This window comes from Dromiciops gliroides, chromosome 5, assembly GCF_019393635.1.
Source record: "Dromiciops gliroides isolate mDroGli1 chromosome 5, mDroGli1.pri, whole genome shotgun sequence".
Classification (NCBI taxonomy): domain Eukaryota; kingdom Metazoa; phylum Chordata; class Mammalia; order Microbiotheria; family Microbiotheriidae; genus Dromiciops; species Dromiciops gliroides.
Window position 1 is genome coordinate 278,908,485 of NC_057865.1, and position 15,539 is coordinate 278,924,023.

General features: G+C 39.8%; 1 protein-coding gene across 4 annotated transcripts in view; it reads right to left on the reverse strand.

Moving 5' to 3' along the window:
- Positions 1 to 3,331: 3,331 nt before the first annotated feature.
- The window catches only part of GNPTAB (N-acetylglucosamine-1-phosphate transferase subunits alpha and beta), a 77,245-nt gene continuing 65,037 nt past the window's right edge, over positions 3,332 to 15,539 (reverse strand). For 3 of the 4 annotated variants that reach the window (XM_043966855.1, XM_043966854.1, XM_043966852.1), the window contains 5 exons: positions 11,384 to 11,469; positions 11,076 to 11,174; positions 8,114 to 8,281; positions 5,184 to 5,274; positions 3,332 to 4,229 (listed from right to left, as the gene is read on the reverse strand). In XM_043966855.1, coding sequence (XP_043822790.1) covers positions 4,152 to 4,229; positions 5,184 to 5,274; positions 8,114 to 8,281; positions 11,076 to 11,174; positions 11,384 to 11,469 — 522 coding nt within the window. In that variant the 3' untranslated portion in view covers positions 3,332 to 4,151. Of the gene's footprint in view, positions 4,230 to 4,409; positions 4,969 to 5,183; positions 5,275 to 8,113; positions 8,282 to 11,075; positions 11,175 to 11,383; positions 11,470 to 15,539 lie in introns of those variants that run through there. The other variant, XM_043966853.1, reaches the window with a different exon arrangement.

Sequence of the window (15,539 nt, forward strand, 5' to 3'; positions counted from 1 at the left end):
CTTTGTAGATGCTCCCTCTGAAGCTATCACTCAGAGGCCTCTCCTTTCACATTCATTCCATCTAGCTCAACCACTCTAGTCAGACAAATGAGGGAACCAAACAGCATATATTAAAGGCTTCTGTGTGACAGACATAAACACTGGGGATATAAATCTAACAAGCAAGACATCCTCTGCCTTCAAGGGGCTATTATCAGAAAGATCACAGAGGCAATGAGTGGAAACATCAGGTGATCGACACATCCTTTCTAGCAATAGTCATGGTTTTCTTTGAGAGCCAGAAGTAGAAAGACATATGTTCCCTCAGAGGTCAAGACCAGAGCAAGGAGACATGGCATATAGACCTTCTTTTTTTTTTGTGTGTGTGTGTGTGGGGGGGGCAATGGGGGTTAAGTGACTTGCCCAGGGTCACACAGCTAGTAAGTGTCAAGTGTCTGAGGCCAGATTTGAATTCGGGTACTCCTGAATTCAGGGCCGATGCTTTATCCACTGTGCCACCTAGCTGCCCCGGCATATAGACCTTCACAGGCTGGGTTTGGGTTGGGCTAGATATAGAGAGCTCTCACCAATCAGCATCCCAGGGTTTCAGGGCAGAAGCTGAATCCTCATTTCTGTCATCCTCTGTGAGATTCTCCCACCTTTCAAGGATTTAGAACTTAGTTCAGCCTTCCCTCTTCACCCCAAACGATTCCAAATTCACAGACTATTCTGGAGTTGACTTCTACTCCTCCAAATGGAAAACACTTAGAAATAACGGTTAAATAACCCACTACTCTGCTGAGATCCGGCTCTCCCATATACCCATAACAATAACAGCTAGCATTTATCTAATACTCTAAAGTTTGCAAAGCACCTTAGAAAAATTATCTCATTTTATCCACCAGAACCCTGGGAAGAGGGGATATTATTCTCCCCATTTACGGATGAGGAAACTGAGGCTGAGAGGTAAAACAATTTGCCTAGGATCACCAGGCTTAGCTAGAGGCAGGACTTGGAGTGGAGTCTTTCTAACTCCAAGTCCAACACTATTTACCATGCCACTTAGCTGCCTATTGGAAACAAATGCCCCAATAAAGCTGTTTACTCATAGGCTTATTGCCCAAAATAGAAAATAAAATTGTAAAGACCTTGTTCATTCTGTCTTCCCAAAAGCTATCAAACATGGTAGCATCGACTGCACATCAAACACCCAACCAAAGGCCTACGGAGCAGCTGGCGGTGCTGCTTTATTTTAAGATCTTTGGACTGACATTTATGACCAGGCCAGAATGTCGCAGATGGCTTCACAAGGCAGCCAGGAGAGAAGCCGGATGCCTGGGCAAGATGCCATGGGCCACCAAGGGCAGTGTAATGAATCACGACTGGACATGATGGCGATAATAGTATTCGTCAGCAGTAGTGATGAATGGTGGGGAACTGTCCCAGATTATGCCTCCATTTGGCACGGAAGAATTTAAGTACACAGGATGGATCCATTTTAACAGGGGCCAATTAGCCTTTGATGTACAAAGGGTGTGGCAGAGAGCAAGGCAAGTCTGGATGATGACAAGGACCAAATGATCTGTCTTTTATCGACACAACTGCACAACACTGTTTCCAAATATGAGGGACATAATCTACATGGTCGTTTTTTGTATGTGTGTGGAATAAAATTTCTTCAATGATTTGGAGTTACTAGGGGGCCATATGAATTAGTGCAATGTTTAAACTATAAAGGTTAAAAGAAATCCCATTTGAACATTTATAATTATAATTAAAGTAGCTACTGGGTAAAGTTTCCTCGTCTTGGGAATCAGTGTTTACAAAGTGCTTTGCTATAGGCATTTATTTTCCTTGCAATCTTGCTCAAATAGTAATCAGTTCAAAGAAGCCTTTCTTCAAATAAAATTTGGGTACAAAGTAAAACCAGTCCAGTTCTGGTTCAATTATTATGAATTCTGAATAAAAATGATATTTATCTTGATATGTAAATGTCATAATTCAATAGACAAATTTCAACAAGTCAAGGACGTGCGTCCACAAGAAGAGCTTCCAATTCTAAAACCCCAGGCATGGGCAAAAGTCTAAGGGAGTAAGGGCAAATACTGAGAGTAGTGTGGTGGAAAACCAAACCAAACCAAATCATCCTTATCCTCCCCACCCCCCTGCAAAAAAAAAAAAGTGAAAGAAAATGGTGACCTTTTTTTTTTTTTTGGCAGTACAATGAGGGCTAAGTGACTTGCCCAATGTGCTAGTAAGTGTCAAGTGTCTGAGTCTGGATTTGAACTCAGGTCCTCCTGAATCCAGGGCCAGTGCTTTATCCACTACACTACCTAGCTGCCCCCAGTGACAATTTCTAAGTCAGACCTCCACTCCTGAGTCAGACCCCTCCTTCCATTGCATTCCCCAACAGAAATTATAATTTATTATTACCATTATACCAACTATCTACTAAGCCCCTATTTATACACAGACTACAGAAGCAGACTCCTACAGTAAAAAGAGCATTGAATTAAAGAAACTAGGGTTTACATACTAGTTCTTCCTCTTATCAGATGTATGACCTTGAGCAAGATACTTCAAAGCTAAGGATCACCTTCCAAATCTGTAAAATGGGGATTTTAACGTTTGGGCTAAGTTACTTAATTAGAATGTTATTCAACATCTTGTCGATAGGAATGTTTCATTCTTGTCCATGCATTTCCATAGCCCAGAGAACATTAGGTACACTTAAGATATACTTACTGACGATGTGGCAATATGTTTTGCATGACTTCACATGTATAATGGTTGTCATATTGCTTGCCTTCTCAATGGGTGGGTGGGGGGGAGGGATGACATGAGGGAGAATAAAAAAATATTAAGTCTAAAAATAAAGGTAGAACCTAAAGGAAAAAAAGATATATTTGCTAATGGACAGAAAGCCTGGAAGTATATATTTGAAAGTATGTAAATGAAAACTATTGTCCTTCCCCCCCCCCTCAAATCTTGGATAGCATTTCTCTTCCAGAATAGAACCACCCTCCCTCCCAACCCAATTAGCACCTGTTGGCCTTTTGATACAGACACTTGTTTAAATATTGCTGAATATTCAGTGAAGCTTTTGTTAAAAATGTAATGGGGCAAAGAAATCATCAGACAAGTGACTTTTTTTAGTGAGTCTTTTTAACCACACAGTGACAGCACAAACACATTCTGTACATTCCAAATTCCAAATTTTACCATTATTACAAAATGATTCATGTGATTTTTGAAAGAATACTGCTGTGACTGTGATTTAAAGTACATCAGAAATGTCCACTGGAAAAGACTTCCTTGTCTCCCCAAGTCTTTGATAGCCCTATTCATGTCATAACACAACGTTCGAGCTTGCCCAGGATTAAAAGGTTATCTCAATATTGGGGACAATATCGCCGATTTCTACAATGAGGCACTTCTGTTTGAATTTGACACCGTTTCCAAAACACGAGTACACTTGGTCAGCAGCCCTCTGTCCTCAGACCTCCAACCACAATCCCTGTATTCCCAGGGGCTCAAGTGAACCCAAACCAAGACATTTCAGACGTCAGTTGCTGAGGTCTTCCATAGCCAAATCCCACTAACATTCTTTGTATCCAAATTGTTTTGCCCCCCCCTCCCCCATATGAGGCTGTGTTTAAATAGTACATTCACCAATATGTTTTGGCATCACAGTTTAGACACAAGGACAGCTAAAAGAGTTAACTTAGTTATTACTTTTTCAAAAATGGAAAATGAGAAAAAGCATCCCAGCAAGAGAACAGCAGAATGCTTTGGAATGCAAAGGCTGAGGGAGGCCTCTTGGTAACTGCTCCCACGCTGGCCTAGGATTCAGATATAAAATTTACTTGGCAATGTCCACTGCAATAAAGGCAGCTGTCTCTCTTTCGGTAACCCTTTTTATAAAAAAGGATAACATGTCCATGAGCTAATGCTTCCAAAGTGAAATTCCAGCTGATGGCTGCCCAACACACCTCTTCTTTTTCAGTGTGTCTGTTAGACAGCTCGGCTGGTCTGGGTGCCACGCTTTGTGCCCACAAATTGGCATCTGTCAGGATGTTTCTCTTCATTTCTTCAGGCCCGGATCTCGAGGCATCATGTCACAAAGACGCCACTGACATCGACTGAACTCGAAGGCAGACTCTTTCCACCTCCTACACCCCGATCCGTTCGGTACCAGCTTCCTTGTGGATCCTCCTTCTGGGAAAAATCTTCCGTTTGAGTGCAATTAGCTAAATAGTGGAAGGAAGGCAGAACATGGCTCTTAATTGTCCATAATAGGGATTAAAATATACCAAGTGACAGCAGGCGTGGCAACACTGACTGTACATCAGACTCAGCAAGCCAGCCCTCTACATATGTTTTAAGCCTGCCAAACTGAGAAAATGTTCATCAGCATGTAGAATTTCCAGAGACCTACCCCATCTGTGTACTGCAGTAAAAAAGTTAAAGGAGTGCAGCATGTGAGCTCTGGACCGCTGTTTTAAATTAATACAAATTTATTAGTGGTGCATAATTTCTTCAGGGACCTCAAGCTCATGCACAGCTGTGTTAGGAGGGGGCACTCTTTTGTAAGGAGATGGCCGACTGTTATGTAAAAGTCGAAGACAACTGTCATATTTCCACTGCGTTTCTACATCTAAAAATGCACAAGAAATGGTCATCTGCTTAACACTTTGGAAAACTTTTATTACACATAATGAAGGAATCATAATTCATTTACACAGTTTTTATACCGACACATACGCACACACCTAAAGATTCTGCATAGACACAGTGTTACATACACAACAAGTCTTACAAAATGTAATGGCATCAGATGACATGAAAACTAGCTATAGAAACAGTGAAGAAAAACAATCAAGTGCCTTTTAGGAGTGTCCAGATGTGGCATCATATTCAGGAAGGTTCCAACATCCCTCCCATTTGAGAATATTTATAGCTTGAGTCACCAAAGGTCATCTGTTGAGTCTTCAGGCCAAAAATATTACAGGCAATAATTAATTCTGAGGCTAATTACGTAAAAGGGGTACACTGTTTAATGATATTTGGCTAGCATTAACTCAAATGTTATTAAAGTGTTAAGATGTGATAGATTATAAACTTATATCATTTTCTTAAAATTATCAGATGTTAGTATACCAATTAATAGGGTCTAGTATTTACCTAAAGCTCACAAAACTTACCTGCTCGGCAAAAAATGAGAACACGGTAAACATGATCAATGTTACAAGTACACAATGGGTCCAAAATTTTAATTTATCTCTATAAGCCCTCCTGCAAAGAGAAAGAGGAAAACACATATGTACTTTCACATATGCTTATCTCTACCAGTATGTAGTCAAATATTTATCATTCTTTAAATAAAAGAAATGACTATGGGAAGCTCTCAAATCTGACCTCAGGAAGGTTTGCTATGTAACTTTGTCTTTTCTTTTTTTATCACTGTGTCTCTTGTCACCTTTTAATCACGTCTTTCCCAAATTGCAGGCACACGCCAAAGTGAAAAGGCCCGTCAACAGTTAGCAGTATTTCGCTGGGAAGCATTTCATGGTCCTCCTCTACCAGATGGAGGGGAAGCAAAAATGCATTTAAGCCGGTGCTTAGGAAGGAAGGAAGGAGGGAAGGAAGGAAGGAGGGAAGGAAGGAGGGAAGGAAGGAGGGAAGGACTATGACCCACAAACAACATCCTCTCCTACTAAAAAGGAAAACATGTGGATGTCCACAACACTTTGACTGATCTTTTAGAATGACACTGACAAGACAGACATATGGGGTAGTGGAGACCAATTCACCAATCCCTTTAATCTGCACTTTTCCTTCCTCCCTGCAGAACTGCTCTAAGTGAAGTCTGTGCTTTGCTGGCTCTTCTTCCTTCTTTCTTGGTCCAAGGTCACCACCCAAGGTCACTGACACTGGCCTCTGGCTTCTCTCTTTAAACCTGCCCATCCTCTGGAGAACTCAATGACCAATGCTCTCAGCTTCCCTGTTATCTCTGTGCAGATGACTTTGTCCATAGCACTAACCTAAAATCAAATTTACCATTTTCCCTCCCAAATCTGCTTCCCATCTGCCTTTCTCATTTTTCATTTTATTTTGAACTACACAAACACGAACGTGTGCGCGCACGCACACCCACACACTCACAGAACATTTCCACATATAAGAGAGACCACTGGGACAGCTAGGTGGCACAGTGGATAAAGCACTGGCCCTGGAGTCAGAAGGACCTGACACTTGACACTTATTAGCTGTGTGACCCTGGGCAAGTCACTTAACCCCAACTGCGTCACCTAGAGAGAGAGACCAAGACCGACGGACCAACCACAAAGGAGACAGCACATTAAACTATGACTCTAGATTTCATATGCCACGTGTTTAAAAAGTCCATGGTAAATCCACTCCATTCTTTTCAAAACTGCTCTGCTTGTCTGGGCTTCCTCCCCTTACTCAACATTCCTTATTCCTGTTACTCAGACTTGAAATCTTGATTATTCTTTACCTTTCCTTCTTTCTTGAGTCCCAAACATGGTCAGGCACAAAGGCCCACCAATTCCCTTCTCCCTCATTCATCCCTGCCCTTCTTTGCCCAATACCATTGCCCCAGCTTAAGCTCCAATCACCTCACATTTGGGTTATTTAAATAACTTTCTGTCTCTTGCCTCTTCCCTTTAATCCACCTTGCTGAGAATCACTGACCAGATTAATTTTCCTAAAATAATACTTTAGAGATGTTACTCCACTGTGCATGGACTTTGCATGGTTCCCCAAAGTATATTAATTGCTAACACTTATAGAACACTTGAAGGTTTATAAAGCACTTTCTTTACATGTAATATTTCATTTGTAAATGAAACAAAGTCTAAATTCTTTAAGTTTGCATTCCAATTCCTCCACAATCAGGCCCCAGGTTACTTTTTTTAACTTCATCTTCCACTACTACCCTATGGTTCAAATCTGGCTATCCATCCATCCATCCATCTACACGCATTCTCTCTCCCTTCTTATCCCTTGAAAAACTTTTCTTATTTCCATCTCGACATACTTACTGACATAGTTCCCTGCCCTCAAACAGCTCTCAAATGCTAGAGGGTAACTTAGAGCTCCACTCATCCAGCGCCCTCACTTCACAGACGAAGAGACAGTCCAGGAGGCTGGAGCTTCTCCCAAGGCAGAGTCAGGTGGCTACAGAGCCCAGTCCAGAGCTCTTGCCATTACAATGCATAGGCACTTATGCTAGGCTACCTTGCTACCACCTTTTTAGGACTGACCCTCACCCTTATAACAACCCTACAAGGACCATCCTTGATGGCACAATCTATACTTGTTTGGATCCTGCCTGGCACCTGGATTGCCTTGTAAATGATAGATGTTATGTAAATACATATTTCAACATTAAATGAGTATCTTTTTAATGTTGTTTTTATTTCTTTAAGGAACACTTTGTGGTTTTGCTTTTTGTTTTTTTGCAAGGCAATGAGAGTTAAATGACTTGTCCAGGGTCACACAGCTAGTAAGTGTCAAGTGTCTGAGGCCACATTTGAATTCAGATCCTCTTGAATACAGGGCCAGTGCTTTATCTACTACACCAAAGTGTTCCTTGAATCTAGCTAAGTACTGAGCATGCTTCAGTAGGCTATTTCCTCCCTAAAATTTTGCAAGTAAACTATCCTGTCATCAGCAAAAAGAGTTTTATCTCCTCTTTACCTATCTTTATACCCTTCAATTCTTTCTTTTATCTTAGTTCTATTGATGGCATTTCTAGAATTATATACAATATTGTAAAGAAGAATGGGCATCATTGCTTTATATTCTTAAGTAATTAGGAAATTTCTAGTGTAGCTTCATTGCATTCCTGTATCTTAATCCTAGATTCAGAAACCTAAGGGCCCTTCTCCTTGATTTTTATCTTCTTCATCTTTTGTACCTTTGCCCTCCATACCTGCCTTTCTTTTCTAAAGCTCCTTGCTTTTTATGATATTAAGGGGAAAAAAAAAGATCCCTGTCTTTATTTTGTAAGGGTATTTTAAAAAGCATATTCTAAGAAGGAAAAGCAACAACATATGCTCGATGATAACTGCTCGTTGTATGATCACTACCTGACACAAGGACTTACCATTCCTGGAGCTCATGCATGTGAAGGAAACGGTTGCGATATTCTCGTGGCAGCTCAAACTGGGATGGTTGGGGAAACATGGACTCGTAGAAATCTCTTAGCACGGCTTTTACAGTCTGTGCATCTTTGTGATTGTGATCAATATTGTCATTCAAGCAAACAAATTTTCTGAAAGAACAAACATCTGCTGTTATTTATATGTTATACTGCCAAAATTTGAAGAAAAGACTTGATTTATCACATTCTGAAATGGAAACTAATGAGAATTGGTGCAAAGGAATGAATCTAGCCTTTTATGAATCTCTTGCGAAAGCATAAGCTGTGTAAAAGATGACTTGTCTTTTATAAATAGACGATGGTATTTCTTAAAACACAGCAAGAAATCTGAGCTTAAAGTTTCTTAAAATCTCATGAGAAAGATGCTACGGATAATCAATGTCCATCAATGCTGTTTCCCGCACTGTCTAGAACTTAATAGATGGTCTTTAAGAAAAGCTGTATAGGGGCGGCTAGGTGGCACAGTGGATAGAGCACTGGTTCTGGAGTCAGGAGCACCTGAGTTCAAATCCGGCTCAGACACTTGACACTTACTAGCTGTATGTCCCTGGGCAAGTCACTTGACCCCAATTGCCTCACCAAAACAAACAAACAAAAAAAAAAAAAGAGGAAGAAGAGCTGTATCCAACCAAGTGATAAACCTTCCCAAACCCAACGAAGCCAGTTCTCAGACCACAGACACACAAGCTATCGACCAGAACATACCTTAATCTTTTACAATTTGGTAGGGGCCATGTAGGAAGAAAAGCGTTTATTTTATGTAGATTAGGGTAGTTTTCTTTAAGGATGCCACCTTAGGATTTAGTTGGTCTAGGGGAACAGCGATATATAAAGCTCAGCTTAAGGGAGTGATGGTGGTATTCCCTCCCACTGTCCTGTAGGACACCAATGTGTTCAGGCACTGTTGTCCTGTTAATGTGGAAGTGGAAGACAGCAGCTTTATATCCCCTTTAATTCTTTCACTACAGTGGGCCTTGAGCATCTCACTGGATCTCAATCCCAAGGCTGAATAACTGGACTTGACCTGAGCTAGGCCTGGCTCAGAACATTTGGCATCAGTTGGCTAGCCTGACTCAGAATGAATTTGTGGCTGAAATGAGGGCCCTATGGAGAAAAGACAGTCTGGTATCTTGTAGCTGCAGTAGCCTTAGGCACAGATAGAGTATCCTCTCTGTGGGATGAGGAAAAGGCCCTCACTGACCCCCCAGCATTAGCCCGATGGATGATTAAGGAGCTGGATCAGGAAGGTAAAAGCACTGCAAAAATGAGAGTTCCCTGGCTCTCACTAACCATTTTAGAAAAGCTTGGTTACCAGCAGAGGGAAAAGGAAAAACAAACTGTCTCTGAGAATTCAGCAACTAGGGACATATAAATCACACACTGATAAAGTTAATGACGACACTGAGCCATGTTTTTACAATATGCCTGACAAGTCGCCAAAACATTGTTATATCGCTGCATGTCAGCCATGATTTCTTTTCCAAGAATAAAGTCTGCCTGACACATCAGGGAGATGTAAAATGAAAATCTAGCTAATATACAAGAAGGAAAGAAAAGATTTATGTAGTTCTGCCTTCCCCTCACCTCAGGGTTCTAACTGTCCCAAAGTATATTCTTTCTGGTCCATATTCTAATCAAGAATTCCATCTTATCAAGTCACAGCAATACCACAAAGGTGGGCTAGACTATTCTGCAAGGTTTCTAATTCATTCTGTACATTTGAGCAATTTATCTGAGGCTGGGAAGATTATTACCATCCCTCTTCCTGGATATTTTCTATGACATACTGTCTTCTCTATTACTTGCTCTTCTTCCGGACAGTTTTTCCTTCTCTCCCCAAATTGCATTTTAATGCTTGATTGCTGAAAAATTTTTAAATTACTCAAAATGTGTTATGGGTAAAGAACACTAAACAAACATATGTCTATCAGTCATTTTAGATATCCTGGCCAAGAGCTCATCCCTACTCTAGATCTTTTACAGCTTGTGTCTGGAATAGTATGACTACTCATTTTAAACTCCTACTAATCTCAAGCAAAGGTAAATAGTTCCTGCTTGCCAACTTAATTTGAATTTGGAATCTGATGGACAGAAAACAAACAGGCAAACAAAACAATGTGTAATGGTTTCTGGCCATAACCATGTAACTAACTTACCACAGATTAAAACAAGTGTTTTAAAATTTGGGGATAATACGTTTTTCTTACACAAAAATTTTTTAACATGTTGACTTGGAACAAGAAAATATATTCTGAAACGTGTTTAGCTTCTCAGGTATTTGAATTGCTCAAGGGTCTAAAAGAACTTTGAGATCGAGCAGGAGTTTGCTCCTTTCTTCTCAACGTTTCTTCAAAGGGAATTTTCTGACTTGGTAGTCCCAATAATACACAATGGGTTCAGTTCTGAGGGTATTCTTATTAATGCACAGCACTCAGAGTTCACTTTAGTTGTTCGGTTTTACTTGCTTTGGGGTGTGCCTGCCTATGTCCAGTTTCTTCTGGCATTCTGATCTGTTAATTAGTATGAATATAATATATGTTACTGTTGAATGACTTAAGTAGGGGCCAGAATTTCTATGTGTACAAAAATATTCATAACCATCTTAGAGGTAATAGCCAAAAAAAGAAAAAAAAAAAGGATCCCTGGAAATAATTCATACATTGTACATTCATGATTGAGGGGGGAAAGGCCAAACAAAGATGATATATGAAACAATGTAATATTAACATACGGGTTTTAAAACCAATTATAAATAAACTGGACGCCTTGTGGTTAAATGATCATTTTTTATTTTGCTAATTAGTAATTACTAAGTTTATTCTAAATTATTCCTTGCTAAAAAAAAAAAAAAGAAGAAGAAGAAAAGGCCATTTAAATTTTACGGTGCAAATTAAGAAATGAGTACCTGGGATTTTTTCTGATGTCATCTAATTGGCCAACCACATGAGAAACATTGGTGCGAATCATTTTGAAAGCAATTTCCTCTTCTCCCATGATTTCAAACCTAATTGTTGCCAAGACATAATGAAGGGGAGAAAAACATTTACACAGATTTAACAGAAATATGGTTACTTAGCTAAAATAATAAGAAGTATGTAGTCATAGGAAAAATTTTTTATTAAAGGAAAATGCTTAATCAACGAGAGGATCGTTTAAAATAATGGTTCCATCATGCTAGATGAGCTCAACACCACCACCACCCAAATTACATACCTATATTTGTTTTTGTCTTTATATGCTTTATGGATTTTATCAGTTACTGGTTTACAGTTGGTTACTAGACTTTTAGTCACGGGTGGCTGTGAGAAAATATAAGATATATGAGATATTAAAGACACACACACACACACACACACACTTGTCCCCATTACTCTGTAAAACCTTCTCCTCCTTAATAGGTACAATCAATGGAAAGAATATCCTGTTCTATCACAAAGCAAAACTCGTCTTGCTTCTTGAGGCAAACCAATGGAATTTACAACCCTTATATTACTTAACTTCCAATCCTTATTGATAAATATTGTCTGCACCTCAACTCTAATTATAACCAACTGACATTTCTGGAGGGAAGTCTGTTTATGCTAATAACTACTATACCTGCTCCTCATGTACAAAACAGATGTTTTTAAAGTAAATTTTATATTTCAAATTTGAATTATGGTCTAATTTTATTGAAATTTCATCTCTTATATAATTCAAATGTCAATGTTATGCTGGAGACTTTGAAGGCTGTGACTGTCCAAAGAAAAGGCTCCTGGTTCAGGAAGACCTGAATTCAGGGCCTACATTTCATAGGCCGGCTATGTGACCCAAGACAAGTTCCTTAGCTTCTCAGTGCCACAAGCATGTAAACTGCATAACAGCCACTGACCTGTATTGGTAGAAGAGATTTACTCATGAGGAGTTCTCTACTCATGAGGAGTTCTCTACCCCAAGATAAACAACAGTGCCTGCCTACGTACTATGTGCCAGATACTGGGGATACAAGTATACCAAATGAAACAATTGCTAAGCACAAAGGACTTATAATCTTTGAAAATATCTTTTTATTTCAAACTTTAACAACAACATAAAGTATCATTTCTATGCACAGAGCAGAATGCAAAAAGGATTTTATATGAAAGCATAAGTCGCCATTTTATACCATTTGCTCTTTTTATTTTTTTGGTGGGGTAATGGAGATTAAGTGCCTTGTCCAGGGTCACACAGCTACTAAGTGTCAAGTATCTGAGGCCGGATTTGAACTTAGGTCCTCCTGACTCCAGGGCCGGTGCTTTATCCACTGTGTCACCTAGCTGCCCCACCATTTGCTTTTTTAAAAGTACATAATAAATCCCACACACTTTCAAAATTGTTCTGCTTGTCTCAGCTTCCCTCTGTTCTCTTCTACACACCACAAAAGAGATTTTATCAGCTATCTTTTATGGGATGTCATTACTACTATCCCCCCTCCCTGCCCTCCCTGTTGACAGAGAGGTGAGGGATTCAATATGAATAACAAAACACACTTTTTGGACTTAGCCAGGAGAGAAACCTGTTCTGTTTTACAATGCATATTTGATATCTGTTGTGAGACAGACTCAAAATTAATGTAGATATAATTACAAGGTACAGTTTACAGAAAAAACAAATGACAAATAATTGAAGGAGCATTCACTGCTCATGGTTGGGTTTTATCAATATAATTAAAACGGTGACCATGTAAAATGATTTATAAATTTGTAAATAAATACATTATGCATTTACATGCATAATTACTAAGGGAGGGTTAGAAAACCAGACACGATTTAAAATTTCATTTGGGGGAACAAAAAGTCTAATATAACAAGGAAAATAATGACAAAAGAGAAAATCAAGGCAGAATGTTACTTCTCAAATTATAAAGTGATAATCATTAAAACTCTTTAGTGCTGGTTGAAAAATGGAAAAAGCAATAGGTGGAACAGAGTATCCTAATCCATCAACAAGCACACATTAAAATACCATATGCAGTCACTACTGTGTACCAATCACTGTGCTAATGCTAGGTGTTAAAGATTCAAGTACAAAGAAAGAAACCTAAGGAAGAATAAAAACAACCCAATTTAATAACCCACTATAGGATAAGCCTGAGAACATAAACTAGTTGGGGAAGAAGTCCTCGTTTGATAAGACATACTGGAAAGACTAAAAAGCAACGTGGCAAATTAGATTTAGTCCAATACCTCAATCCACACACATATAATCACGTGACTTGAATATAAACAAATTAGGAGAATGGATTAAGAAGGAGGTAACCTTGGGTAGGTGTAGCATTCATTTTTAACTAAAAAGGGATGTAAGAGATTACAAAACATTAAAACACATGAGGACAAAAATCTTTGACTTGAACAAAATCAATATAGCTAGTATAAGTCAACTGACAAAAGGTGGCAAATAAAGGAAGTCACTTGATAAGGCTGAGGAAAGACAGACACATAAATGCACCATGGGTTGAGCTGTGACTGTTCCAGTGAGGGAATCCATATGGAGTCATGTTAAGAACATGACTACCTCATCTGTACCCTCTGGTCCAGTGGTGGGCATGTGCTCTCAAAAGGGCTGATGATTGGGGGCAGCTAGATGGCGCAGTGGTTAAAGCACCGGCCCTGAATTCAGGAGTATCTGAGTTCAAATCCGGCCTCAGACACTTGACACTTACTAGCTGTGTGACCCTGGGCAAGTCACTTAACCCCCATTGCCTGCAAAAAAAAAAAAAAAAAAGGGCTGATGATTAAAAAAAAAAAGCCCGGATCGATATCAAAATACGCACAACAGTACTTTTTTGTGGTAGCAAAGAATTAGCAACATCCTAGTTGCCCACAGACTGGGGAATGGCTAAACAACACAGTTGTACATGAACACGATGGGATGTTACTGTGCTATAAAAAATGACTGAAGAATTCAGAAACATGAGAATGATTCACAGTGATTACAGAGTGAATTCATTAAGCAGAACCAGGAAAATACCATATGCAGGCACTACCATCTATGTAAATGGAAAGAATTAGAAAACAAATCTGAAGGTTGTTTAATTAAAATGACAAGGATTGGTCCTAAAGAAGAGCTGAGAAGCTTTCCCTTCTTTGCAGAGGTGAGACACTAGAGGTATGGGATACTGCACATACTGTCAGATACAGGTAATTTTGTTAGTGGGTTTTGCTAAACTTCACTCCCCCCACCCCCTTCTTATTTAATCTTTGTTAAGAGAGGGTGTGCTAGGCAGGGAAAGGGGAAAGGAAGGGGTATAATCAGAAAGTAATCTAACAACAACAACAAAGGCATTACTTTTTTTTGGTGGGCTAGACTAAATGACCTCTAAAATTCCATAATGTGAGGAAGAACAAAGAAGGAAATGCATAGATTGCTCTCAAGAGCAAACAAAGAAGGCACAGGTGATGTTGAATTGGGCTTGATGAGTAGGGGACAGAGATGAGTTAAAGGGATCTTTAAGGGAATCTAAGGAGGATGGAGCAGGCTCTTGGGAAGTCCCCCAGGCCTGGATCCAGGGTCTAGGTGACCTGCCAGAGAGGTCTTGATGACCTGCCAGAAAGAGCCTTGTTTTCTCAGTGAATTGGGCAGAGAGAGTCCAAATGGTCCTGGCACAGAAAAGGTTCTGAGAGACTGAACTGCTTTAACCCTTCCCCAGCCAAGGATGGCTCTCTAATATTCCTGACAAGTGGTCCTCCAACCTTCCTTCAGGCTGCTAGGGTAGGATCAAGTCAGCCCATTCCGCCCGGAGCCAAATCTGCTTCCTGCTAATTCCCAACCATCATCAATCCTAATTCTGGAGCGAGGAGACACAGTATGACCTGTCATCTAGATGACTTTGCGAATGAACAAGGCTGGGAAAAGGATGGAACACAGAAGCCACACTTAGGGAATGCATTTAGCTAGACAAAACTGGACTCTCTAAGCCTACATCCAGGTCTCCTTAACATTCTAGGAAAAGTCTAGTGGCTTGCTGGGTTTGTGATTCATTACAAAGAGATTACTGAATGGATTAGGATAAATCAGAAGTTTCTCCAGTGAGAAGTAAAGCCAAAGATGACCAAGTAACAGGACAGACATATCAAGAAATCAAGGGACTATTAAAGTTTAGATTAACCAACTAGTTATCAGGACAGACATACCTAAGAAGTAAGGGGAGATAAAATTCTATAGCAGGAAAGTCAGTTAGGCATGGCTACTGCCAGACCAGAGATAGGAGAGAGAGAGAACCCCAGATTTTCAAAGAAAACTCCCCTCAACTCTCAGGAATATGACAAGCACCCAAGCTCTCCCCACCCCACCCAAAAAGGGAACATTCCACTTTCAGGTAGACACCCCATCTATCCTCTATAAAAGCTTT